The 26,685-nt window shown below is 37.2% G+C and overlaps 1 protein-coding gene across 3 annotated transcripts in view; it reads right to left on the minus strand.

Annotated features, from left to right (window-relative positions):
* The window catches only part of LOC124357398 (protein Fe65 homolog), a 125,849-nt gene that overhangs the window by 75,621 nt on the left and 23,543 nt on the right, over window positions 1–26,685 (minus strand). For all 3 annotated transcript variants that reach the window (XM_046809161.1, XM_046809159.1, XM_046809160.1), the window contains one exon: window positions 8,787–8,933. In XM_046809161.1, coding sequence (XP_046665117.1) covers window positions 8,787–8,928 — 142 coding nt within the window. In that variant the 5' untranslated portion in view covers window positions 8,929–8,933. The remainder of the gene's footprint in view (window positions 1–8,786; window positions 8,934–26,685) is intronic.

A 26,685-nucleotide genomic window follows, 5' to 3' on the forward strand; every position in this document is an offset into this window, starting at 1 on the left:
AATCTGAGACACACCAAACAACACCTACTGTAGTCTTGTATTGAACTACATCACTACGGATCTATACAGAGAGATACTGATCGTCAGTAAACGGAGGTAATCTGAGACACACCAAACAACACCTACTGTAGTCTTGTATTGAACTACATCACTACGGATCTATACAGAGAGATACTGATCGTCAGTAAACGGAGGTAATCTGAGACACACCAAACAACACCTACTGTAGTCTTGTATTGAACTACATCACTACGGATCTATACAGAGAGATACTGATCGTCAGTAAACGGAGGTAATCTGAGACACACCAAACAACACCTACTGTAGTCTTGTATTGAACTACATCACTACGGATCTATACAGAGAGATACTGATCGTCAGTAAACGGACATAATCTGAGACACACCAAACAACACCTACTGTAGTCTTGTATTGAACTACATCACTACGGATCTATACAGAGAGATACTGATCGTCAGTAAACGGACATAATCTGAGACACACCAAACAACACCTACTGTAGTCTTGTATTGAACTACATCACTACGGATCTATACAGAGATACTGATCGTCAGTAAACGGAGGTAATCTGAGACACACCAAACAACACCTACTGTAGTCTTGTATTGAACTACATCACTACGGATCTATACAGAGAGATACTGATCGTCAGTAAACGGAGGTAATCTGAGACACACCAAACAACACCTACTGTAGTCTTGTATTGAACTACATCACTACGGATCTATACAGAGAAATACTGATCGTCAGTAAACGGAGGTAATCTGAGACACACCAAACAACACCTACTGTAGTCTTGTATTGAACTACATCACTACGGATCTATACAGAGAGATACTGATCGTCAGTAAACGGAGGTAATCTGAGACACACCAAACAACACCTACTGTAGTCTTGTATTGAACTACACCACTACGGATCTATACAGAGAGATACTGATCGTCAGTAAACGGACGTAAGCTGAGACACACCAAACAACACCTACTGTAAGTCTTGTATTGAACTACACCACTACGGATCTATACAGAGAGATACTGATCGTCAGTAAACGGACGTAATCTGAGACACACAAACAACACCTACTGTAGTCTTGTATTGAACTACACCACTACGGAAACAGAGAGATACTGATCGTCAGTAAACGGACGTAAGTCTGAGACACACCAAACACCTACTGTAGTCTTGTATTGAACTACATCACTACGGATCTATACAGAGAAATACTGATCGTCAGTAAACGGAGGTAATCTGAGACACACCAAACAACACCTACTGTAGTCTTGTATTGAACTACATCACTACGGATCTATACAGAGAGATACTGATCGTCAGTAAACGGACGTAATCTGAGACACACCAAACAACACCTACTATACTCGCTATATATATTATAATAAAATACAATACTTAATACTCGTAAACATAGGAACAATGTAATATTTTTAAAACTGAACACTGTAAAATATCGATTATATCATGTCGTAATTTAGTTAAAGACAAATTCAATGTCATTTAATTATTCATTTAATAACAATAAGTAAAATTGCCATTTTTATACTTCCTTCCGATCTTAACTGATAAACAAAACTAATAAAGCATTTTTATTATTTCTATCCATCCACAATTAACCAAACGCCCTTGCACTTGGGAATTTGACGCTGTCACAGACTTGGCTCCAGGATCTGGAGTTTTCATCCGTCTGTAGAGATAAAAAAGTCGTTAACGAAGAAACTTTCTTTAATTTTCTTGATCTTACTAAAACTTTTGACAGATTGGTAGACAGATTGAAACTCGTTATAAAATAAGTTTGACTAGAATTAAATGTAAAGCTTTAGAATGGTTCATTATTTTATCAATCGTAAACAAACTGTGTAGGCCTAAATAATAGAGAAGCAGGCAACATCGATTATGGTGTTCGACGTGGCAGCACACTGGACCCCATACTTTTCTTATTTATATAAATAACACAGAGTTAATATATCTAGCAAAATTATAATTTTTATTGATAACAAAGCTGTAGTTACGACTGGTCACACGTGAGATGATTTGGTTAGGCATCGGAGGACTTCACGAAACTTATAAGTCTGGTTTGACCAAAATGAACTAATAAAGATTCAATTGTTCAAAGTGTTCAGTAGAGACGGAAGTAGGATTCAATCGCTATATACATGATTATTTACGTTGTAATATTAATACTTGCTATCTATTCTGAGCGTGATGAGCTAATATTATAGATTTTGTTTATATTAGTTGTTATAATGATTGTTGTTTTATGTATATTTTTCACCATATAACATGTATATGCTAGGTTTAGGTTAAACAGGCGAACGATACCTTTTATTCCATACAAACAATTAGAACTCTTTCCACACTCAGACTTTTTTTTTTTTTTTTTTTTTTTTTTTTTTTTGAGAATATACAAGTTTTGATCTGATCTGATAGTTTGTCATCAGAGACACCTAGACTAGAAACTCAAGTGTAATCTAGAACTGGTGTTCTCATTGTCTCAGTCTCTAATCAAACTAGCTTAATCAGTAACTAATAATTAATAATCAAAATCAAATAATGCATTTTTGACATTTCTATCTGATTACAACTTATAAAAACCAATTTTAAGTAACGTCACTCATTTTGTACTTATCATTACCGTTCAAAATATGTTTTGTGTAATGTGATAACATTTGGAATCAACATTTCCCGATCCGCAATTATTTATAAACTGGCAACAATAACTGTATGTTGATGTACAGTAAGTTAGTCAAGTTACATTAGGTGTATTGGTGAATTTGCATGCAAAATAAAATCACTGCAATTTAAATTATTTTAAAGGCAGAAGACATTTATATCTGATCAGAACTAATCAGAAATCGATAATACATTTTGTATATTATTTCTACTCAATCATAACTAATGAAATACCTACCATCATTAAATTTTTTATATTTCTATCCGATTATAGCTTATCAAAACCAATTTTGAGACACGTCACACATATTTTTTTTAGTTATTATTACTTTTTGAAATATTTTTACCTCATGTCGTACGTCATAACACGTTTAATACAAATTTCCAGATCCGCAATTATTTAGAAACCGACAACAATAAACTGTAGGTTGATGTGCAGTAAGTTAGCCAAGTATATTGTGTGCATTGGCAAATGTGCGTGTAAAATCACTTCGCTACAATTTAAATTATTTTAAAGGCATTACACATTTTTAGCGGAAGAATAATAATTACAGGCATGCTTAAACTAAGCGACAATAGGATTTGTTTTGATTTCTTGTGTTTAATATAATCTTCCACAGTTGGGCAACCTCTAGCGGAACACCTGTACAATGTGAACCCAGGCCCCGGTGCCTCCAGTACCGTACCTATTAGGAGAGTAAACCCTCGAGTGTGTAGGCTACATATCCTGTATGTATGACGACGACGCGACACACTGTCAGCTCGCACTGCACGACACTGCCTGTCAGCCCGTACTGTGCGGTATGGTGTAGCGGCGCGGCGGGTCGATGGCGTACCAGCAGTACACAGTGCTCGGGGTCACCTCAGCAACCGACGGACGGCGCCACACCTCCTTCTGTTCTCTCTACAGTTACGTCGATAGTAAACTAATTGCATAGCTGTGACGGAAGTACGTATGTTCCGTCACATCTCGACGTCAAATGCACAATGTCATATCACAACACGTGACAATATGGATTTGTCCCCATCTCCGGTTAGTATTGAGCGGGTCAGCCTGGAAGTATGTCGTTTCAAAGTAGTACTGAACCACATTACAAACTGGTTTCATAACGATCTGATTGTTATCACAAACCGAAAGCAGCCATCTCGTTTTTACTTTACTTACCGTGCATAACAATTATTATCAACCAGATTGACCAAAAGAATGTAATCATAAAACACGACTACAATACTTAATAACTACGTGGTGATTGTTGATCCTAGATTTCATAAAAAGGAAGTGAATTGATGGTTGTTTTATTTTTACTAAAAAGTAAACTGCATTACAAAATATAATAATTTTGATTTTTATATTATTTGTTAATGCTTGCTTTTATCTATTAGTTATTTAAATGGTTTACGTGTTACATAACCCTAGCACCGTTACGGTTGCATTGCTACTCTTTCTCCACATTAAGGTACTTACAGTTATAAACGCCAGTTGAATACGATTTTAATAAACATATGCCAAATTTATGAAAAGTCAACCAGCCATCGCGACCTCAATATGTTGTTCTTACTAAATCCAGCGTCCACGATGTGTCACCTTCCGGATGACAAGGTTAATTGAAAATATGTGTACCTTGTACGTAGCGACAAACTCCTAATTTGTCGAACGACTTCAGGCGGTTGTAGTTCCCACAGGAGAGTGGCGTAACCAAACTAAACTTTCGGGAGAAGGAATAGAATATCCTGGTTTAGAACTAGTTCTCCCCCGGAAGATTTAGAATTGAAAAATTCCAAATTTTAAACAAAATTAAATTAAAGAGGATATTTTGTATTTTTATGAGTAAAGTAATTGAATTTGAAGTAAACAATTTGTATATCAAGTTAATAACTCATTTAAGTTGATTTAGAATATTGTAGGAAATTCTCAAAAACAAGAAGTCAAAACACAATCATGTAAAAAGTTCAAAATAAAAAACAAGTTTACTTATATTTAAAATATATTACGAAGCAGAAGTTGAAAACTCGACTAACCAATTTTCGCGAAGCTTGACACAAGCAATGTCAAATGGGGGAGGAGGAATGAGGGATATATCCTAAGATTCCATTTGGCCACACCAATATCAAGCATGCAATTGCAGGCACGTGTTCATATAAGAAAAAGCCTCAAAACTTGACTCAAAGAATACGCCCTGATAATCCCTGCAATCAATTTTAGCACGCCCGATGTAGAAATAATATAATCTTCGTTCAACTGTAAACGCAAATTTCTGTATCGCCGATGTGTAGGAGTATATTTTTATTGTTGAAAATATTCTATCGACATCAAATATATTTGAACCCAAATCCGGAGTAAATGTGTATATAAAGCATTAGCTCCATAGTTACGGTAGCAATAATCTTGTATTCCTGGGAACAAACAAATGACATTTCAGAGCGTAGTATTAAATCTTTTAGCGACTTGTCGATATAAGAACTGCGTGGTAAATCGAAACAGAACGATTCCAATATGGAGAATGTTTATCTTATAAGATGACGTCAACTCCGCCTTGCGAGTATTGACGATTCGCGGCGGGACATTTGATTGCTGGCGTCGACTGTTGGAATCCTTCCAGACGTACTATCCTAGACCAGATTGTACCCCGTCAGACAAACAGCGTTGTTTATCAGCTGCGATCGACTGTTGGAATCCTTCCAGACGTACTATCCTGGACCATACTGTGCCCTGTTAGAAAAACAGCGTTGTTTATCAGCTGCGATAGACTGTTGGAATCCTTCCAGACGTACTATCCTAGACCAGACTGTGCCCTGTTACACAAACAGCGTTGTTTATCAGCTGCGATAGACTGTTGGAATCCTTCCAGACGTACTATCCTAGACCAGATTGTGCCCTGTTAGACAAACAGCCTTGTTTATCAGCTGCGATAGACTGTTGGAATCCTTCCAGACATACTATCCTAGACAAGATTGTACCCCGTAGGACAAACAGCGTTGTTTATCAGCTGTAATCGACTGTTGGAATCCTTCCAGACGTACTATCCTAGACAAGATTGTACCCCGTCAGACAATCAGCGTTGTTTATAAGCTGCGATCGACTGTTGGAATCCTTCCAGACGTACTAACAGACGTACATCCTAGACCAGATTGTGCCCTGTTAGACAAACAGCGTTGTTTATCAGTTGCGATAGACTGTTGGAATCCTTCCAGACGTACTATCCTAGACCAGACTGTGCCCTGTTAGAAAAACAGCGTTGTTTATCAGCTGTAATCGACAGTTGGAATCCTTCCAGACGTACTATCCTAGACAAGATTGTACCTCGTAGGACAAACAGCGTTGTTTATCAGCTGAGATCGACTGTTGGAATCCTTCCAGACGTACTATCCTAGACCAGGTTGTACCCCGTAGGACAAACAGCGTTGTTTATCAGCTGTAATCGACTGTTGGAATCCTTCCAGACGTACTATCCGAGACCAGATTGTACCCCGTAGGACAAACAGCGTTGTTTATCAGCTGAGATCGACTGTTGGAATCCTTCCAGACGTACTATCCTAGACCAGATTGTACTCCGTAGGAAAAAACAGCGTTGTTTATCAGCTGTAATCGACTGTTGGAATCCTTCCAGACGTACTATCCTAGACCAGATTGTACCCCGTAGGACAAACAGCGTTGTTTATCAGCTGAGATCGACTGCTGGAATCCTTCCAGACGTACTATCCTAGACCAGATTGTACCCCGTCAGACAATCAGCGTTTTTTATCAGTTGTAATCGACTGTTGGAATTCTTCCAGACGTACTATCCTTGATCAGATTGTACCCCGTCAGACTAAACAGCGTTGTTTATAAGCTGCGATCGACTGTTGAAATCCTTCCAGACGTACTATCCTGGACCAGACTGTGCTCTGTTAGACGAACAACGTTGTTTATCAGCTGAGATCGACTGTTGGAATCCTTCCAGACGTACTATCCGAGACCAGATTGTACCCCGTAGGACAAACAGCGTTGTTTATCAGCTGAGATCGACTGTTGGAATCCTTCCATCCTTCCAGACGTACTATCCTAGACCAGATTGTACTCCGTAGGAAAAACAGCGTTGTTTATCAGCTGTAATCGACTGTTGGAATCCTTCCAGACGTACTATCCTAGACCAGATTGTACCCCGTAGGACAAACAGCGTTGTTTATCAGCTGAGATCGACTGCTGGAATCCTTCCAGACGTACTATCCTAGACCAGATTGTACCCCGTCAGACAATCAGCGTTTTTTATCAGTTGTAATCGACTGTTGGAATTCTTCCAGACGTACTATCCTTGATCAGATTGTACCCCGTCAGACTAAAAGCGTTGTTTATAAGCTGCGATCGACTGTTGAAATCCTTCCAGACGTACTATCCTGGACCAGACTGTGCCCTGTTAGACGAACAACGTTTTTTATCAGCTGAGATCGACTGTTGGAATCTTTCCAGACGTACTATCCTGGACCTGACTGTGCCCTGTTAGACATACAGGGTGTTGTTTATCAGCTGCGATCGACTGTTGGAATCCTTCCAGACGTACTAACAGACCAGACTGTCTTCTTAGACAAACATTGTGTTGTTTATCAGCTGAGATCGATTGATAGTTGTGACTAATAGGAGATGTGGGATGAAAAAGAACTACATTTTTCGTGTTCACTTGTTTTTGTACTACATATAAGGTAGGATTACGCCACACCACGTGTTGCATAAGAGGCTTCGCTGAGGTTCATGGAAAGTTTTAAATGTCCCATGTTATAATGCTACATTACTGAACTTAATTTTCTAAAATTAATATGTTTTGTGATTTTCTCGTTGTAATCTTGGTTAACCCTGAGACGAATATAAAAATATATACTAACGCTAAGACAAATCCCGCTGAATGACATTACCAATTCGATATCATTGAATTCGATTTCCGTCATATATAATTATTATTGAAGCATCATAAAAAGTTTCGAATTTGTAGGTGAATTCGATATCGAGATAACGTGCGGACAGGTTGACAGACAGACAAAAGACAATCAGAAATAACATTTTTCCAGACCCACGAGTGGATAAGCTTCGCTCTGCTACTCCTCAGCCAAACACATTTCCATCTTCAAATTGAACTATTAATGTTGATTCGAGTTTGGAAAACGAGTACATTATTTTTCCGGTCTCACATTAATGTTAGCCATAGTATTATAGGCGGTCGTTCGAAATCATACAGCTAGTGTCCGTGGATATTACATAGTATGTCACATCGATACTCTCACACCTAACATAAGCTATATTTAATTGTAGGCGCGTAAACTTAAAATATCCTTTGAAAGGGGCTCTGATTATAAATTTGGTTATAAACGCGTGTCTGTAAATTATACAACGCAATATACGACTAAACTTGGAATTACCTGTTAGGATGTTCATGCTATAGATATTAACAATTTATTAAAATAAAACTGTTGAATAATAAAACAGTTGTTAATAATAACTACAGCACAGAATAATAACCAATGAAGATAAAGTTTACGTCATGGTCTATGAGTTATTTTGGTTCCAAACATAATAATTAGAATGGAACTGCTTTAATATTTAACAATATATAACTAGAAAAATAAATATAAAATATATAAATACGTTCAACACTTAGAAAGAAAGATATGTTTGAATTAGAATGTATTTATGTTGTGACATTTTGGGATTTGATTTTGTTTTATCCCACTGTTACGTTTGTTCGATGTATATAAACTATGAGCCTACAATTTTTTTTTTTTTAAGTTTAACAGTTATAGGAGTCTATAAAGAACGCCAAGTGGAGGACTGCTGTAAAGATAGTAATTTACAGCTCGATGGAAAGTTTTCTAGATATGGATTTATTGTTAGTTTTTTGGGTTACCTAAGTAAAATTGTTAATTATTATTAATGATAAGTCAGCAGATCTATTTTCAACATTTCTCGGATCTTAACTCATATGAAGTATCATATAGAATTAATTAGCCAAACAGTCACAATCCAACCTCGATGCATTTCAAGGATTTCGACCAATAGATAAGTTCTTAAAAGTATGAAATGAGACGAATCTCGTGGGTGTTTGTTTGGTTACCTAGGAAGATGTCCTGGTCGTCTCCAGGCGCAGGCGCAGTGATAGCGGCCATCCCCTGACACAGGGCCAGTAGAGCTACGTAGGGGCTGCGCGGCGACGAGTGAAAACTGAGCGGGGATCTGACCAACTCCCCACACAACATCAGACCTGCACACAAACACACATTAATACTCTAAACAATGACCTCATCATATGTAGTCTATGTGAATGCGAACCAATAAAAACATACATAAAAACATCATACAGTACTATGTTTCCTATTAAAATATGGCTTACTATAATGTTCTAGCTGAGAAAAATTAATGTACTAATATTGTCGTCCATCCTAACCACGGTAAGATAAATCAGTCAGTTTTATAATTAGAGGTTTATGTGATTATTGAAATTTGTGTGGATTTCAATGAACTAGGAAAGTGATTGTCTAAAAGGCGGAGTATGTAACACTGTTCTACGAGACCAGTCCTGGTGATGTACATGTGTACCACCACCCACCCTATTTGAACGTTATCCGAGGATATAGCCTATGTCATGTGATTCCTACGGCAATGTGGATACTACACAACAGTTTGATGGTGTCATTTGGAAAACGTGATTGATCAAAGCATATCAAATAATCTCAAGATCATTTAATTGGTTAATTAATTTATTAAGATATTACTATTTTTTATAATACCACGCATATAGATTTAACGATGAATCGTACTGGAAATGCATCATATTACGAAACCCAACTTTATATATTTCATTTTTATCAATAACATTTTAAGTTTAATAATGGTTGCTTAATTTTAATATAGAGGATTTGAACTTTCATGGATTTTTTCACTTTTAAACATATAAAACCCAATTAAATTTCAAATTAACCGGGCCCGGATTTATTTTTCAGTCGGGTAAAAGTATGTAACACAACAGAACATCAAGTAAATAAGTTAAAACAATGCACTCTAACGCTTCTAAAAGTTGATAATCTCTCGTCACCTAAATATGTACAAATAACACCACCAATTACAACACATAAGTTCACTATTCGTAGAACTTATCCGAATAGAGAAAAATCAGAGTGTTGCCCTGGTGTACTTATGTACTTCCTTTTTCCGTGGTAAGTATATAGGTAAGTAAATTTTGACATCAATGATACAATATCTTACAGGTTTATAATGCATTAATGAAAATTGTAATAAATAATAATTACGTATAGCCTATGTTTGGCACTTACGCAAGTTACAAAACCTCCAGGTTCGAGCCATTTCTTAAAATTATTTACCCTTAAAAAACTTCTTACGAAAAAGATACTTGCTCAGGGAAAAGACATGTTTTATTTACATGTTATATAAATTGTTAACTCATGTTGTAGTAAAAATAAGTACTATAGAAATAATTTTGCACGCAACATAGAGTGAAGTAAGCTGGTCGCGGAACAAATGACACAGTACGTATGATAACATCGGGAATCTTACTGAATGCTCCTACTAACAGAGTAAGCCTTACTGGCTTTTAGGGTTGTTTATCTCGTCAAGTTTCACGAGTAAGCCGTTAACCATCCGTAAACTTGATTTTTGTTGATAATTTTAAAAGTAATATCGTATAGTGGGACAACATTATGATGATGTAATGTTCCTTGAGGACGTCGTTAACTTGACGTAGAATGTGAAGTATCTTCTGCCTGCTACAGTACATTAGGGTTACATAAGCTGTCAACTTACTAGGGTATAGAAATGTGTTATGTGTACAATAATAATTATGCTACTATATTTATTTATTAATTATATATTCAGTGATTCCAAAATAAGCCAACAAAGTACAGAAAATTGTTAAACATGTTACAAAAAGAGAACGTTAAAAAAAACTTATTCTTGATCTATTAAAAAAAATAATTTGCCTTGACAAAACACAGAACAGCGGCTCTTTAATAACTTCAATGTTACATTTTCAAAACCACAAAAATTACAAGGATGATTAAGTATATTTTTCATTTTACTCTTAAACCAGATTAACTTTATATTTTCAGTCAATTAAAAAATAAAAAAGTTTAACAATTCTAAATACATGTGAGCTAGTTGCATATGTATATAATTACATAAGTTAAAATGTGACATTTACATAAACATCTTAACCAAGCAGCACAATCACATCTTTCTTATATCTTTTAGATACTGTATACAACGAAAACGTTTAATTGTTGTAATAGCAGTATAAAACGTATACAATAACTAACCTTTTGAAACCTATGGGTAAGACTATCCACAGAGCATTTTAAAGTTAATGCAAGCCATGTGTTGCTATCCTACGCGTTAAGGGCAATTTACCGTACGCCTAAATAAACGCATTATAGGCGAGATCAGTGGTCGGGTTCAGATTTAAAAGAGTACAATGATAGAAATGTTTCTTTTCATAAAAGCTCTAATCAAGACAAAATCCCGATTGATCTGTTTGTTACTGGAATTCATTCATTGGTGAAACCAACCGAATTGAAGAATAACACTAGAATGTAAAAATGCAAATAAGTCTTCGTTAGCCTGGTCCATGATAAGAAGTAATTTTCATCAATATGTAGAAGATGTTCAGTCACCCAGATTTATCGTAACATACTAAAACATGTAAAGTTTGAACATACATTAAAAACACTGTCTAGTGGGGATATGAGAACGTGATATCAGCCTACACTTCTGGATAGCTTTACGTGGAATCAAAGTGGGACGCATCCTATGTCCAGTCCGGTTATTTATGGGATAGCCAATAACATTAGAGTGACATGCGAACGGCGAGCGGAGATCGCAAAGCCCCCCGTGCCGTATCCGTATACCGCCACGTGCCTTGTTTACAACGCAAACATCTGCTGTGTGCTATAGTCTCGGCACTCGTGTATAGCTTTACGTGGAAACAAAGTGGGTCGCGTCCAATGTCCAGTCCGGTTATTTATGGGATAGCCAATAACATTAGAGTGACATGCGAACGGCGAGCGGAGATCGCAAAGCCCCCCGTGCCGTATCCGTATACCGCCACGTGCCTTGTTTACAACGCAAACATCTGCTGTGTGCTATAGTCTCGGCACTCGTGTATAGCTTTTACGTGGAAACAAAGTGGGTCGCGTCCAATGTCCAGTCCGGTTATTTATGGGATAGCCAATAACATTAGAGTGACACGCGAACGGCGATCGTACAGCCCCGTGCCGTATCCGTGTACCGCCACGTGCCTTGTTTACAACGCAAACATCTGCTGTGTGCCATAGTCTCGGCACTCGTGTATATCTTTACGTGGAAACAAAGTGGGTCGCGTCCAATGTCCAGTCCGGTTATTTATGGGATAGCCAATAACATTAGAGTGACACGCGAACGGCGATCGTACAGCCCCGTGCCGTATCCGTGTACCGCCACGTGCCTTGTGTACATCGCAAACCTCTGCTGTGTGCTATAGTCTCGGCACTCGTGTATAGCTTTACGTGGAAACAAAGTGGGTCGCGTCCAATGTCCAGTCCGGTTATTTATGGGATAGCCAATAACATTAGAGTGACACGCGAACGGCGAGCGGAGATCGTACAGCCCCGTGCCGTATCCGTGTACCGCCACGTGCCTTGTTTACAACGCAAACATCTGCTGTGTGCTATAGTCTCGGCACTCGTGTATAGCTTTACGTGGAAACAAAGTGGGTCGCGTCCAATGTCCAGTCCGGTTATTTATGGGATAGCCAATAACATTAGAGTGACACGCGAACGGCGAGCGGAGATCGCAAAGCCCCCTGTGCCGTATCCGTGTACCGCCACGTGCCTTGCTTACACTACAAATAATAATTAGTCTCAACACTTTATTCCAAATTAAATTAATTGTATCTTAAAAATGATAAAATACGTGTTTAAGTTTTTATAATTGGGTACCGCTTGTAACAGTGCACTCTTGTATTGCCCCTCTCTCTGCTTTAGCGATGATGGAATGTATGTGTGGGAACTTGTGATCTGAAGTCAATTGTACAAAATGGATGAATTTTGCGTCAGTGAACGAACCACGAACTTCTGTCACTTTTATCAAAAGCGTTCGGATCACCAGCAGTTCCAGTTAGCTGAATTGAATCATCTCGATGAATACCTGAAAATAACTTCAACAATATCCGATGAAAAGTTTGAGAAACCGCGGATTGAATACGTTACGAGCCAGTTTGTTCATAATATGAATACATAAACGGATATGAGAAAGAAATAAGACAAATTGTTGCCTCTGTGATACGTGTCGCCCCTCTCCCACATGCCCGGATAATATTTCAGTGCTCACGTAACTTTACCGCTCTCTGGTGACTAATTTTAACACTACGCTCACTGCCGTCCCCACGGGACACAGCGACTTCATCCTGTTATTGGTCTTGTATACTCTGGAACAGTATTTCACTTTCAAACGTAATACGCTAAATAAATATTAATTAAAAACTGTCCCTGGATAACTGCTGAAGTACTAGGTCGTTATCCCGTACATCTTTATGTTAGAGCGAAACACGGGGAGGTACATCTCTACTGACCCAGTTCCTGAACTTTCGACCGTACCTGTTCAAGATGGGCAAGTTTGAAAGCTCGGAGTGTCCCTATGGGGACGCGGTGTAAGACGACGCTAACCATACATTCTTCTTCTGCAAGCGTCGGGAAAACAAGAGAACGGGGTCTCGAGATTGCCATAGGTCAATTCTCACCATACACCATTGTTTGGAAAATGGTCTCTGACATACAGAAATGTAAGTTAGTTAACTCTTTAATAAATTACACTGGTTTAAAGTTTGAAACATTTGCAATGTATGTCCTGTTCTAGGTGGTTTAATATTCTTGTCTTGGCTCAAGTTGTGAAAGTTAAACTTAGTAAATGAACACTGGACTTCAGAAATAGTTTTTAAGGTAGTTACTGACTCTTCACATCCCATGGAGAATGGTCTACAATGTATTCGGCAAAAGAATTAAACGTGTGAGCATAACTCAACGTGTTCATTATTTTAAACTAGCAATATTTGATGTGAAGCGTCAATAACTATTTCTTAGGTCCAGTGTCCATTTACTAAGTTTAACTTTCATAACTTGAGCCAAGACAAGAATATTAAACCACATAGAACAGAACCTACATTTTAAATGTTTCAAACTTTAAACCAGCGTATTTTTTGTAAGAGTTAACCTTTTCAGGTCGGATTTGCGGCATTGTACTCATTAATAGAGACCTTTAATTTAATGTACTACTCGACCTATGCTCTCATTTAAGATTTCCTTTTGACTCCTTGCAGCCCATTCCCTGGCATGACAAAAAATGGTAGTTACTTCAAGAAGTAGATTTATAGGAGCAGTAATGATGTACCAAGTTTAATTGCTTTACCTGTAATCGTTTGGGAATTATCAACCCCATGCGGGACTTTATTACACCCCGTATATTAATGCGTATATATTAAGAGTTATGCCATCCTTACAAAGGATTATGTGTGAATTAAATATCCATAACATGTTATACATCTTAGCCCATTCATTAGTAGCCTACTTGCTCGGTTACAAGATAAGCCATACTGTATTGCATTACATGAATCTACAAAGGATGGGAATTTTCAATGTCGAGTATAGGTACATACAACATCCTTGCAAGAAGCCTGAGTGGGCCAGAAGAACGGGGCAGTAAAGTCGCTGTGTGCTGCGGGTTGCATGTTTAGTGCGGCGGGCGGCAGACTGTCTGGAGCCTCGAGCCCCTCCCCACTACAAACACCCACCACCCACGCCAGTGTTTCACCACGATAACAACGACACCGGAGACCGGACACAATCAGATATCACTCTGCCACCGCCACATAAACTCTCTCAGATTCAACATTTCAAACTATGAGTTACCACATTATGACGCAGAATCCCATCACAACTAGATTGTCTGGATCCTAGAGCCTCTCCTCTCCTCCACAAACACCCACCACCCACGCCAATGTTTCACCACGATAACAATGACACCGGAGACCGGACACAATCAGATATCACTCTGCCACCGCCACGTAAACTCTCTCAGATTCAACATTTCAAACTATGAGTTACCACATTATGACGCAGAATGCCATCACAACTAGATTGTCTGGATCCTAGAGCCTCTCCTCTCCTCCACAAACACCCACCACCCACGCCAATGTTTCACCACGATAACAATGACACCGGAGACCGGACACAATCAGATATCACTCTGCCACCGCCACATAAACTCTCTCAGATTCAACATTTCAAACTATGAGTTACCACATTATGACGCAGAATCCCATCACAACTAGATTGTCTGGATCCTAGAGCCTCTCCTCTCCTCCACAAACACCCACCACCCACGCCAGTGTTTCACCACGATAACAATGACACCGGAGACCGGACACAATCAGATATCACTCTGCCACGTAAACTCTCTCAGATTCAACATTTCAAACTATGAGTTACCACATTATGACGCAGAATCTCATCACAACTAGATTGTCTGGAGCCAGAGGCCCTCCTCTTCTCCACACAATCCTGTAGTCCAACACAATGACTCTGTTGTTAGTCGGGGAATGTAAACAGATTTTTCTTGTATTAATCTAACATACTGTCTATACAGATATATCTGTCTGCAAGACATCTTGAGGAGAATAATATGAGCTATAGGTTTGAAATTGTACAATCTCAGTGAAGATCTATAACGCGAAACGTGGTGTGGCGTACTCTTGTATGACTATTATGCTGTATAAAAATACATTTATCTATAACATTCAATAAGCAGTTTTCAAAAAGTTGTAGCTGTGGCATTTCTCTCTGTCAATACGGGCAAGGTCCAATCGCCAAGGTCGTTACTTAAATTGATCTATTCGGCATTACGTTCTTCTAAACATAACATCATGGTTTGTTCATTAGAACGTCTCTGATACTTCGTCCTTTATTATATTGCATTGCATATTATTTTATCGTTCTATGCCATTCATATACTCAAGAGTTACTGTAATCAAGTAAGAAGTTAATGTAATCACGTTGACAAAAATTTTCTTAATCTATTTTCAAGTATGCAAATGCTTTTTCTCTTTTTAATAACTAATTCTCTAAATCAATAAACGAATAGTTGTTTTATTTTGTTTTGGTATCTGTATAGAATTAGCAGAGTTGCACGTTTCAACTGATGAAAAAAGCACAAAACTTATAGATGCTTTATATTGAGAAAACATAGGTTGTTTGAAACTCTGCAAAACATTAGGGGTAGAACAAAATTTCTTCACTATTACTAAACTTTCTTTCATTACAGTTTTCGATTCATTTATAAACCAGCCTAATGTTGCAAACGTAATCCGCTTAAAAGGGCACGACAATTCAAAACCTAAAACTACTGTCTAAAATTAATTACATGCAAAATCACTAGGAAACATAGTTTTCTATTAGTCTCAGTAATACGAAAAATAATTACGAGTATATACATTAGTGAAATAACACATGGCACCAATCAACACTGGTGATAAAAACGATACTTTATAGAGGAAAAATTTGGCAAATGCATATTTGAACTGCTTGAATAATGTTATATATCTTCGAGTATATTTGAGCAGTTTTAAAAGACATCTGTAAAACTACAGTAATAGTAAATATGGAGGAAGTTATGAATTCCCGGGATTGCAACGATTCTACTATTTCAATCTTCTGGTATAGGAACGATACTATATAATATTGTTTCTCTATTTTTTTTTTTTTTTTTTTTTTTTTTTTTTTTTTTTTTTTTTTTATAAGGGGCAAAAAACGCTGAGGTTATCATTGCCCTCAAGAAAGAATTGACACCTACTCGTATTTGGTGGTGTCAATTAGGTACATAAAGATTACATTGTATATAACAAAAATAGGAATTACAACAAGTAGTTGAGTAAAAATAATTTATACTTAAAACTAGGTAACAATAAATGTAACAAGGGAAAGACTGTAGAGAGGTCTTAACATATATAAAGTCTAAAGTTAAATGGAACATAAATAAGGACAAGGAACATAACATAAATTAAATAAACTGTAAAAACTTAACACAATATACTGCCACCAGGAGTAGCTGTAAAGGGGCTAATTAGGCAGCTGTCAAAATAATGATAAATAAAAATTAAATAACAAAATTTATAAATATTAACACCAATAGATAGTCTGAATAAATAAGTTTAACATTAAATTATATTGTACTAGTTCATCGTAATTTTTTTTCTTTGTTTAGATTACAGGGACGGAAGTTACCTTGAACAGTTTGGAACTCTGTCTGCATCTCCAAAGGGTCCTCAACCATATCATCATCAAGTGATAATTGGGAGGATCTGGACGAGGATGGATTAGTCTTTTTCACTAAGAATTTGGATCTATTTTCTGATTTTGCTTGTATGTTCTTTTTTAGTTTATCAGCGAGTTTTTTCCTCTCTTCCAAAGATAGGGCGGGTTTCGTATTTTGTTGCACCCTATCTCTGAAAGTAGGAGTAACTGTTGGGCGAGCTTGAATCTGTGTGTTGGACTTTGTATGGGGCGTGTGGACCTGCTTGGGAAGGGTTACTGGTGGATGCCAACGGATGTTGTCCAGTACCAGCTGCAAGCTGCTTAACTAAAGCGGCAACCTGTTCTGCTAAATTGCGTACCATACCCTCCAAGGCGGTACATGACGGGGCACTGTGCGGATTGGACTGGGGCTGAAGCAGCTTCGGAGTACGAGGACTCCCTTTTTAGGGGTTGGAGCGATTCTTCTCCTGTACTCTTTGCGGGCTTCGTTAAAGGAGAGTTTGTTAAGAGTAACGATCTTCAATACTTCCTTTTCCTCTAAGTAAACTCTACACTCCTTCGAAGTGGCCGCGTGTTTGCCCTTACAGTTCACGCATCTGACGTCATTCTTGCAACCTTCCTCTTGGTGGCCTTCATCGCCGCAACGAGAACAAGTCTCAGGTCCCGAGCACGTCTTACTAGAGTGCCCGAATCTCTGACAACGGAAACACCGCTGCGGATTTTTAAAATATGGCCGTACAGTCAGGGACAAGTACCCAGCCTTAATAGTTTTTGGGGGTTGGGGAAAAGCAAAGGTCAGAATTAGACCAGGAGTAGGAACCTTTTTCCCATTCTCCGTCCGAAGCATCCTGACCACATCGGTTACCATTTCACACTGCAGCTCGTCCTTGATATCCTCCTCACTACACTCCATCAGGTCACGGCAGAGAAGACGATCCCCTTAGAGGTATTCAGTGAGGAGTGCGGTTGAACAAACGACTTCCACCTGATCAAAAAAGCTTGTCATCTGAAGGAACTTCCTGGCTTTGGATGTAATTCGCAGCCTCCACCAGGATAGTTCCATTTCTCAGTTTGCTTACAGATTTAGGCTGACCGCTGAGGAAACAAAAGCTTTGTTTATAAGGAAAGGACTAAACCTTTGTTAGAGTTTTGCCCTCATCCTTATGACTCACGATTAGGTATAGTGGAGTTGGAACGTTCATATATTTCTGCGTTTACTTTTTCTTCCACTTTCCTTTGTTTTATATACGATTCATTTTCAGAATCTGACAACTGTCGTTTTTTCTCTGGATCATTAAGATCTCTTCCTCCGAATTCTTGCCCTAAGGGTGGTGTGGTTTCAATATCCATATATAGGGTAACCAGCGCATCGTGTTTAGTAGTGCGGGCCAATTCACCGGGAGCGGGCATGCCCTCGGGTGTCCCACAAACCGTAGCTTGGGGGACAACCCTACCTCAGTTCCCCGAGGCCCGGTTTCCATCGATTACCAAGTCGGGAAATACGCGCACAACTTGGACTCGCACGTGGCAAAACAGGGGCTCCGACACCCCTGCCTACTGAACACTTCCTGACCAAGGACCGAAGTGGCTGGCTTCTGAACCAGTACATGACTTACGCCTCGGCAGAGACAAGCTCACATCAGCTCTCACCGACACCAGATAGGGCACCTAGTGCCAGCTTAAGCACTCCCCGCGAGCCATGTACTGGAACGGTCAGAGGACGGGTACTTAAAAGACCCTGGAGGGGGATTTGGTAGGAATTAGGAAATGGGTAGGTGGGAAGAGGCAGTTTAACGTCATACCCAGGGACGGTATTGTTTCTCTATACTTCCGATCTCTTTCTTCATAACAAAAACGAATACAATCCAAAAACCTTGGAAACAGTTTTCATAAATTTTAACACATCATGCATGGGAAGTTTATGTATCGCTATAAAATTATTGCCGTAACAATACAATACATTTACATTACAATTTTATTTGTAAAAAAGTGCAATAGTATTTTATATTCAGTTGCATAGTCATCGGCTTTATTCTCGGTAATGTAAAAGTAAAGATGGATAACACCTGAAAAATTATTCCCAGATTATTAAAATCGAATTCATTTTCTGTATTAGTTTACAAAGTTTGAGACAAATTGCAAGCAACTCAATATCGGAGACGATTATGTAGTCAATAAGAATACCTCTTCACCTAGACTAAACTATATATTGTAGTCTAGGTGTCTCTGATATCGAAACTATGAAGATAGTTCGTTTTGAGCTTCTTCGTCGCCGATTTGTTTATGATCTCTTCAGACGAACGTAACTCCCGATTCCAGACGCTCATGCTAGAGGAAGATGAACTGGAGCTAAACTCAACATGCATACTGTATTTATGTTTCACACTATAATTCAAAGTGTGTTTCAATACCAAGAATGAATTTTAGTTTACGTAATGGATGTAGACAGTGGCGCTGCTAATCAGTTAATTAATTGAATGCTTTGAAAGAGTGTCAGTAATAACGTGGATATTTTGGTTGGTTAATTGATCACAACTAGACGATACTTTATTAACGTGTAATCAAAACTTTTAAGCTTACATTTTTGGAAATAGTAGTGTTTCCCAACCCTTATCTTTTAATCTACGTGTTTGTCTCTATTCAGTTCAGGATATTTTGGTTGGTTAATTATTGATCACAACTAAACAGTACTTTATTAACGTGTAATTAAAACTTTTAAGCTTACATTTTTGGAAATAGTAGTGTTTCCAACCCTTATCTTTTAATCTACGTGTTTGTCTCTATTCAGTTCAGGATATTTTGGTTGGTTAATTATTGATCACAACTAAACAGTACTTTATTAACGTGTAATTAAAACTTTTAAGCTTACATTTTTGGAAAAGAGTAGTGTTTCCCAATCCTTATCTTTTAATCTACGTGTTTTGCCTCTATTCAGTTCAGGATATTTTGGTTGGTTAATTATTGATCACAACTAAACAGTACTTTATTAACGTGTAATTAAAACTTTTAAGCTTACATTTTTGGAAAGAGTAGTGTTTCCCAACCCTTATCTTTTAATCTACGTGTTTGCCTCTATTCAGTTCAGGATATTTTGGTTGGTTAATTATTGATCACAACTAAACGGTACTTTATTAACGTGCAATTAAAACTTTTAAGCTTACATTTTTGGAAAGAGTAGTGTTTCCCAACACTTTTCTTTTAATCTACGTGTTTATCTCTATTCAGTTCAATGCAATAACAGTTACAGTTGATAAGATAGTTAATAATTTTACCAAGAAAATAAAATTTAATATTCACTCCTATTTATCGATAGTTATGCCAAATTTGTACAATTATGCTAATACCTGAAGACTAATTATCTACTTTTACATCAGTAATTTTAGTGTAAGCTTAATTTGACTGGGATCATTTAGTTTAAAGTTCAATTTAAGAAAGTGAACATAATAATTAATATTGTTTACTGCTGCTTAAAGCAATAGTCTCTTATTCCACAAAAACACTATAATATATTTTTCATTCATAGACGAATTTAAATTTTAAATACATTTAAATGTAGATATTTACTTAACATATAGAACGGCTAAATAAAAAAAAGAAAGTTCTTATTAACTTATATGACTTATATGAGTTGTATGTAGAAAACTCAGTTGCTCCAACGTGCTCAGACATCGTGTCTAAAACATCGTAGTACACGAATTGTACACCTGATAAGACAATAAGAATACCTCTTCAACAAGATTACACTATATTTTGTAGTTTATGTGTCTCTGATGTCGAAACTATGTAAAGAGTTCATTTTGAGCTTCTTCGTTTCCGATTTTAATTCGGATCTCTTCAGACGAACGCTGTCTCCAGATTCCAGGAGTCCAGTCTGTGACATCGCGAGATTCCAGATGCTGCACACAAGAGGAAGGTGAGCTTCAGCTAAACTCAACATTCACTCAGAATCAACCCTTCTTACCACAACTGAGTTATGTGTACAAATACAATATATTATGTGCGAGAGCTGATAGGGCTGTGGAAAGGTTTCATAAAGTGGACCGGCGAGTAAACAAAGCAGTAGAATGTGTTACCAGCAGACTGGCGGCTCGGGACCCAATTAACCCCTACGGAAATGCAATTTTATCCCCTCTCTTAGCCACCCACCCCTGGACCCTAGAGCTGCCCACTCTAGTCTACTGCCAACAATACAGCGACGCCTTTTGTTCGCTCTTTGTACTGGGTTATGAACGGGAAAACCCATTATTATATAAGCTTCTCCTTCTATAAAATCATTAGAATTCACAGCATAAAACAAAAATGTTACAAACAAAGTAATGCAAACAGGACATATTTTGGAAAGATTTTGTTTGACCTCGTATTTCACGTATCAATAAACTATTTAAGTAGTTTTACTACTCGCAATTTACTGATATCTCCTTTACTAGTTTGTTCTGTATGATGCAAGTTACATATTTTTGTGATCGATTCATTGTTTAATCATTAATGCATTAGTTAAAACTAAAAATTCCTCAATTCCCTACAAATTTCAAATCACACAATTAAATACAATAGTAAAGTAATATTTTATCATGTTATTTTATAAAAGGGAAAATGGTTTTATAGTTACAATATAATAGTATGATTTGAGCCTTACAAAATTAAAATGTGTGGTTGAAAGAACAACTGTTAATTAGACGATTCTCGTGACAGTTGTAAATTTTTGTTACATTAAAAGTACTCCAGAAACTTTACTATAGACTTAGATCCTAAATCTCAGAGTACCATCTCAAGGCTATCATGCTGCCCAAGTTTTCCTCTCGGCTGTAGTCGTTCGGATCTTAGATTCTATCAGTCCTCGAAAATCTTAAATCTATATACATCTTCAGTTCAGCATTGACTAACAATTTTGTACTTGCCCAATATATACTTCAGTCCTGGTGAACCCCTGAACGTTTACGCCAGTCTTCTTGATTTCTTGCTGTTCATCACCGATCAGTCAAAGTCTTACGTAAGTTTATACGTGTATAAGTCTGTAAGTACCCTCAGTTAAGTATATACTATACGAGTACAATGGTAAGCATCCATCCTCTTCTTGTTCGTTACGTCTAACGTAACATACATCATTGACAGTAAAACACGCTCGAACATAAATTAATTGTTTATATTTTAAGCTGTTTTATTTTGGCCTAAGTTTTATTTCATTTTAAAATCTACCTTTCTTAAGGCTGCGCCGTAAAGAATTTTTTCTAGGATTGCAATACAGTTCGTCCACATTTTATAGCACAATCTTATATTTTCTTATATTACGAGGTTTATATTTACAAAATGTTATTCAATGTAACACCCACTAGGATAGCGTTTCGTATTTATTATTATAAAATGTAATTGCTAACGTCAAGCCTGCTTTGCACGCGAAAACATGTCGACGGGCTACCAGAATATCAATGCTCTCGCCAGAATGAGAAGGAGGAACTCATTGGATCCCCCTTTATTGAAACCTGATACTGTGATGCCGGCACGTACCACTCGGTATTGTCTTCCATACCAGTGAGTACTCAACTACATCATGGTCTCCTTACATCACGGCATTCACTGTCCATACTGTACTGACACAGCCTCCACAGAACATACCAGCTATTAAGTGTTTTCTTCCGTACACGGCGTTGAACGGCAAAATACATACAGCTGTGTCACACACGAATTGCCTAAACAAAAAAGGAAGGCTCGTTAGAATGTTCTCTAATAGTTTAGTAGTTGCTCTAATCGGAAGAATTTCCAATAAAGTGAAATAACGGTAAAATTGTGTGTGAAAATCAAATCTGAACAATTAATTTTATACACAATTAAAAAGCAGACATGTTTCCGACGTCAGTGCAGTTCATTGATTCTAATATTTATAAAGTAACGTGCAAATTATTTATTTTAACTTTTAATAATAAAATAATTATAAAACTAAGTTTTGATATCATTATTTTTTTATTTTAGGTTTTATTTTCAATTAATTATTAGAATAATCTGGTGATAATAAATGAGACGCATTTAAAATACAGCGCTGAATTGTTGAAGATATACACATAGTCGCAAGTAACTACTCCAATCGAGTATTTAATGCAAACACATTAGGTTCTTTATTCCCAAATATCACAAAAAAATTAAAACTAGGCAAACTGTGTTTTAGAGTACATTAGGGAAACTTGATTCTTCATGTTTCACCATATTCTGGATAACCATAACGTGAAAATACATGAAGCGTTTTGACTACAAGTTTCAATCCTATCAAAGTTCTTATGCCGGACCAAAAGTATTTACAACTATTACAGTGTTCATATAAAATATGATCGAAGCGAGTGATATGTTCTTTTTTATAAAAAGTGTAATTTCTTTACATTATAACACGTTACTATTAATATTTATTTTTTAAAATTACATTTCATTAAAAGCTACTACATGTCATAAGTCCCTGACTCCCTGAGCCACATACGTACTGGAAAACATCATATTTGCGTCTACAGTTATTCCCTTGTGTCCAATTTCAAAAATTCCCAAAATTACCACTGAAGTACCTAAATATCCGTGTGGACTGATGTAAAAAAGTTATAATTCTCTGTATCAAGTGAACATGGCATATCTTAAATGAAAATGACTGAATAAAACATAACTCAATCAAAAGCCAAGTCCACTACGACCAGTCACATGTGAGCGTGTCTAATATTAAATTAAATTTTAAAGTATTGGTAATCACTTTATATTGAAGAGAAATTGCACGATTTTAAATTCATTTAATGCCACCGCCAGTTAAGTTTGCCGTACACTGTGCTGAAGCATGCACGACCGTATACCGTAATACTTACTGAGGCTGAGCTATTAGGCTACTTGTTAGACAGCAGCTTGACCGCAAGTTCCGTGCTATGGTTGGGCTCGCATGTTTCAACATAATACATTCTCATTATAATGTAGCAATACACATGAGCGGGGGTGTAAGTTGAAAAGGCACAAAGGTACAAAGTACGTTTTAGTGTAACGTCGGAAACACTAATATTTAAGATTTGAGCAGAATTTAGAAGGAATGCTACAAGAACTACGTAATGACAAATTGGAAACTCTTTTAAATAAAAAATACTACACGAAAAAGTTATTTGGATAGCGTATGTATTGAGGCTTTTCCAACTTAATTCAACGTAAACATCACCAGTACATGATAAATTACTATACTATAAGTAGTAGAGGAGGAAAGCGTATGAAAATGCTTCCATTAGTAAAAAATACTCATACATTCTAATATTATTATTAAGGACACAATTAAGAAACTTATGCTCTAAAAAATAACACAGCAACAAAACAAAAACACAAATTGTATTACGAATAACTGCAGCTATTAAGAAATCAACCTTTTTCGAGACAAAAATATCACCATGTCATTGAAAAATCAGAAACATTACAAGGTTAACTGTGAAAAAAGAAACTGCGGACATGCAACATGCGCGGTGTCTCGCAGCACGTGATGCATTTAACATGACAGGAATGTCGGCTATGTCGACCCTGACCCTGCTGACAGTTGACGATTAACATGCTTGTCTGCTAACAGGTCCAACATTATTTCTAAAAAATCAAACAAGATATGTTTCTTACAGACCGTTTAGCTGTAATCACTTAATACTGGACATTGAGTGCTTTTCATTTCACAATTTACACACTTTACAAATCATATCTTGAATGAATTCCCGGGCTTAAATTTACATAACCACGCTTAATTACTATCAACTTTTAAAAGCATAATTAGCTAACAAGAACCTAATTACCAATAAATTATGCTTATTTTTCGCTAATTAAGCGTTCAAGCTGTTACATGCGTAATGAAGGGGTTTGTGATATATGGTGTATCTGCCTTCAAACATTCGATTTTAAGCTGTAACAAACCGGTGACGTAAGGCGAGTGATAAGTGTCGCATATACATTGTCTATATTGGTGAGTTAAGGGGATTGATAATGTTTTAGTGTTGAGTGTATTGAAATTGCTGGGCTACCTGACGAACTGTGAATAATCGTTTTGAACTCGGAGAGCACAAATGTTATATCCTAAATTAAGGTGGGTTTACACGTAGTCTGTCGTGCTTCTGCCGTGCGATTTTGGCAACCGGTGACCGGTCGCTGCCGTGCCCCCGCCATACCACATTTTACGTGCCGATGCTCTAAAGCAGGGGTTCTCAACCGGTGGGTCGCGACCCCCAGGGGGGTCGCGGGACGGGTCTGGGGGGTCGCGAGATAGGTGATAAATGAAAAAAAACTAAAAAACTCAGGCCATATATACCATATGAGCGGCGAATATCAAATGAAGCGACCATGTACTTATTTAGAAACTGAGTTGAGTCCGTTTAATCAACTTTAAGTTTAAGTTAAGTTTAATTTAAGTTTGAGTTAAATACAATAAGTATATTTAATCAATTTACAATTAAACAATACTATTTTAAAATACAACTATAATTAACAAAAAGGAACAAATGGAGCTTTAAATGACTCTACATCGCTGCTAAAAATGATGGTGCCTGACGAGACGCTTGTATCGTAACGTAGGCCTTATTGTTGTGAGACAAAATTTGTTTATTCTAAAAAAGGCACACTACACAAAATACATTGCAAAAAATATTTTTTTTTTAAGTCCAGCAGAATGACTTAATGAGAAACTTGAGCTTGGTTTGAATTAACTAACTGTAGAATGTCTGGGTTGATTTTTGTCAAACACAAAATAATATCATTTTCCAGTGCCAAACGATTTCTTGATTTGGTTTTTAAATTCACCATTGTGGAAAATCCTTTTTCACAATATTGTATGAAGTAGAAAAAAGGTATCAAAATCTTCAATGCTACTTTGGTCAATTCTGTGTGTTGCTTCTTTATACTTAGCCAAAACTTGTCGGGACAAACATCGTCAAGAGGTAGTTTCAATGACTGATCACTTGATATATCTATCAGTTCATCGTGGAGGCCAGCATTCAATTCAGCTTTTTGAACAGCTTTTTCGGAAAATGGTTTTGTTATCCACACAGATCCACTTGTATCTTTAACAGGAATATAATCATTCAACTGCTTTATCAAGGCTTCAAGGTGTGATGATATGAGTAATGAGAGAGATGATGTGTCAATGGATGTGTCACCAATACTTGAGACATACTCCTTGAATTCTTGTGTAAGTTGGAAATTTTCAAAGTCTTCATCTTTTATTCTTGTATTCCAAAGAGTAAGTTTTCTTACAAATGCATTTACTCGATCTTGAGCATACAAAATAGTTGTTTCTGGTCCTTGTAGGAATGAGTTCAAAATGTTGAGATGAGAAAAAATATCAGCTAAGTAGGCCTAAGCAAGCTTTATTAACCATTTTTCATCGCTGAAAAAATGGGAAAGTTCATGTTTACTGTCCATTAAAAAAAGCAACATTTCTGATCTCAATTAAAACAGCCTACTCAACACGTTACCCTGGGACAGCCATCTCACTTCGGTGTGGAATAGCAAATGTTTGTGCAGGGCTCCTACCTCTTCACACAAGTTTTCAAGTAATTTACTCTGCAATGGTCGACTCTTGGCGTAGGTAACAACTTTGATAGCCTCAGCCAAAACTTGACGCAAGTCATCCGGCATTCCTTTAGCTGCCAAAGCTTGTCTACGTAAAAAACAATGCACCCAGTT

This window comes from Homalodisca vitripennis, chromosome 3 (genome assembly GCF_021130785.1).
Source record: "Homalodisca vitripennis isolate AUS2020 chromosome 3, UT_GWSS_2.1, whole genome shotgun sequence".
NCBI lineage: Eukaryota > Metazoa > Arthropoda > Insecta > Hemiptera > Cicadellidae > Homalodisca > Homalodisca vitripennis.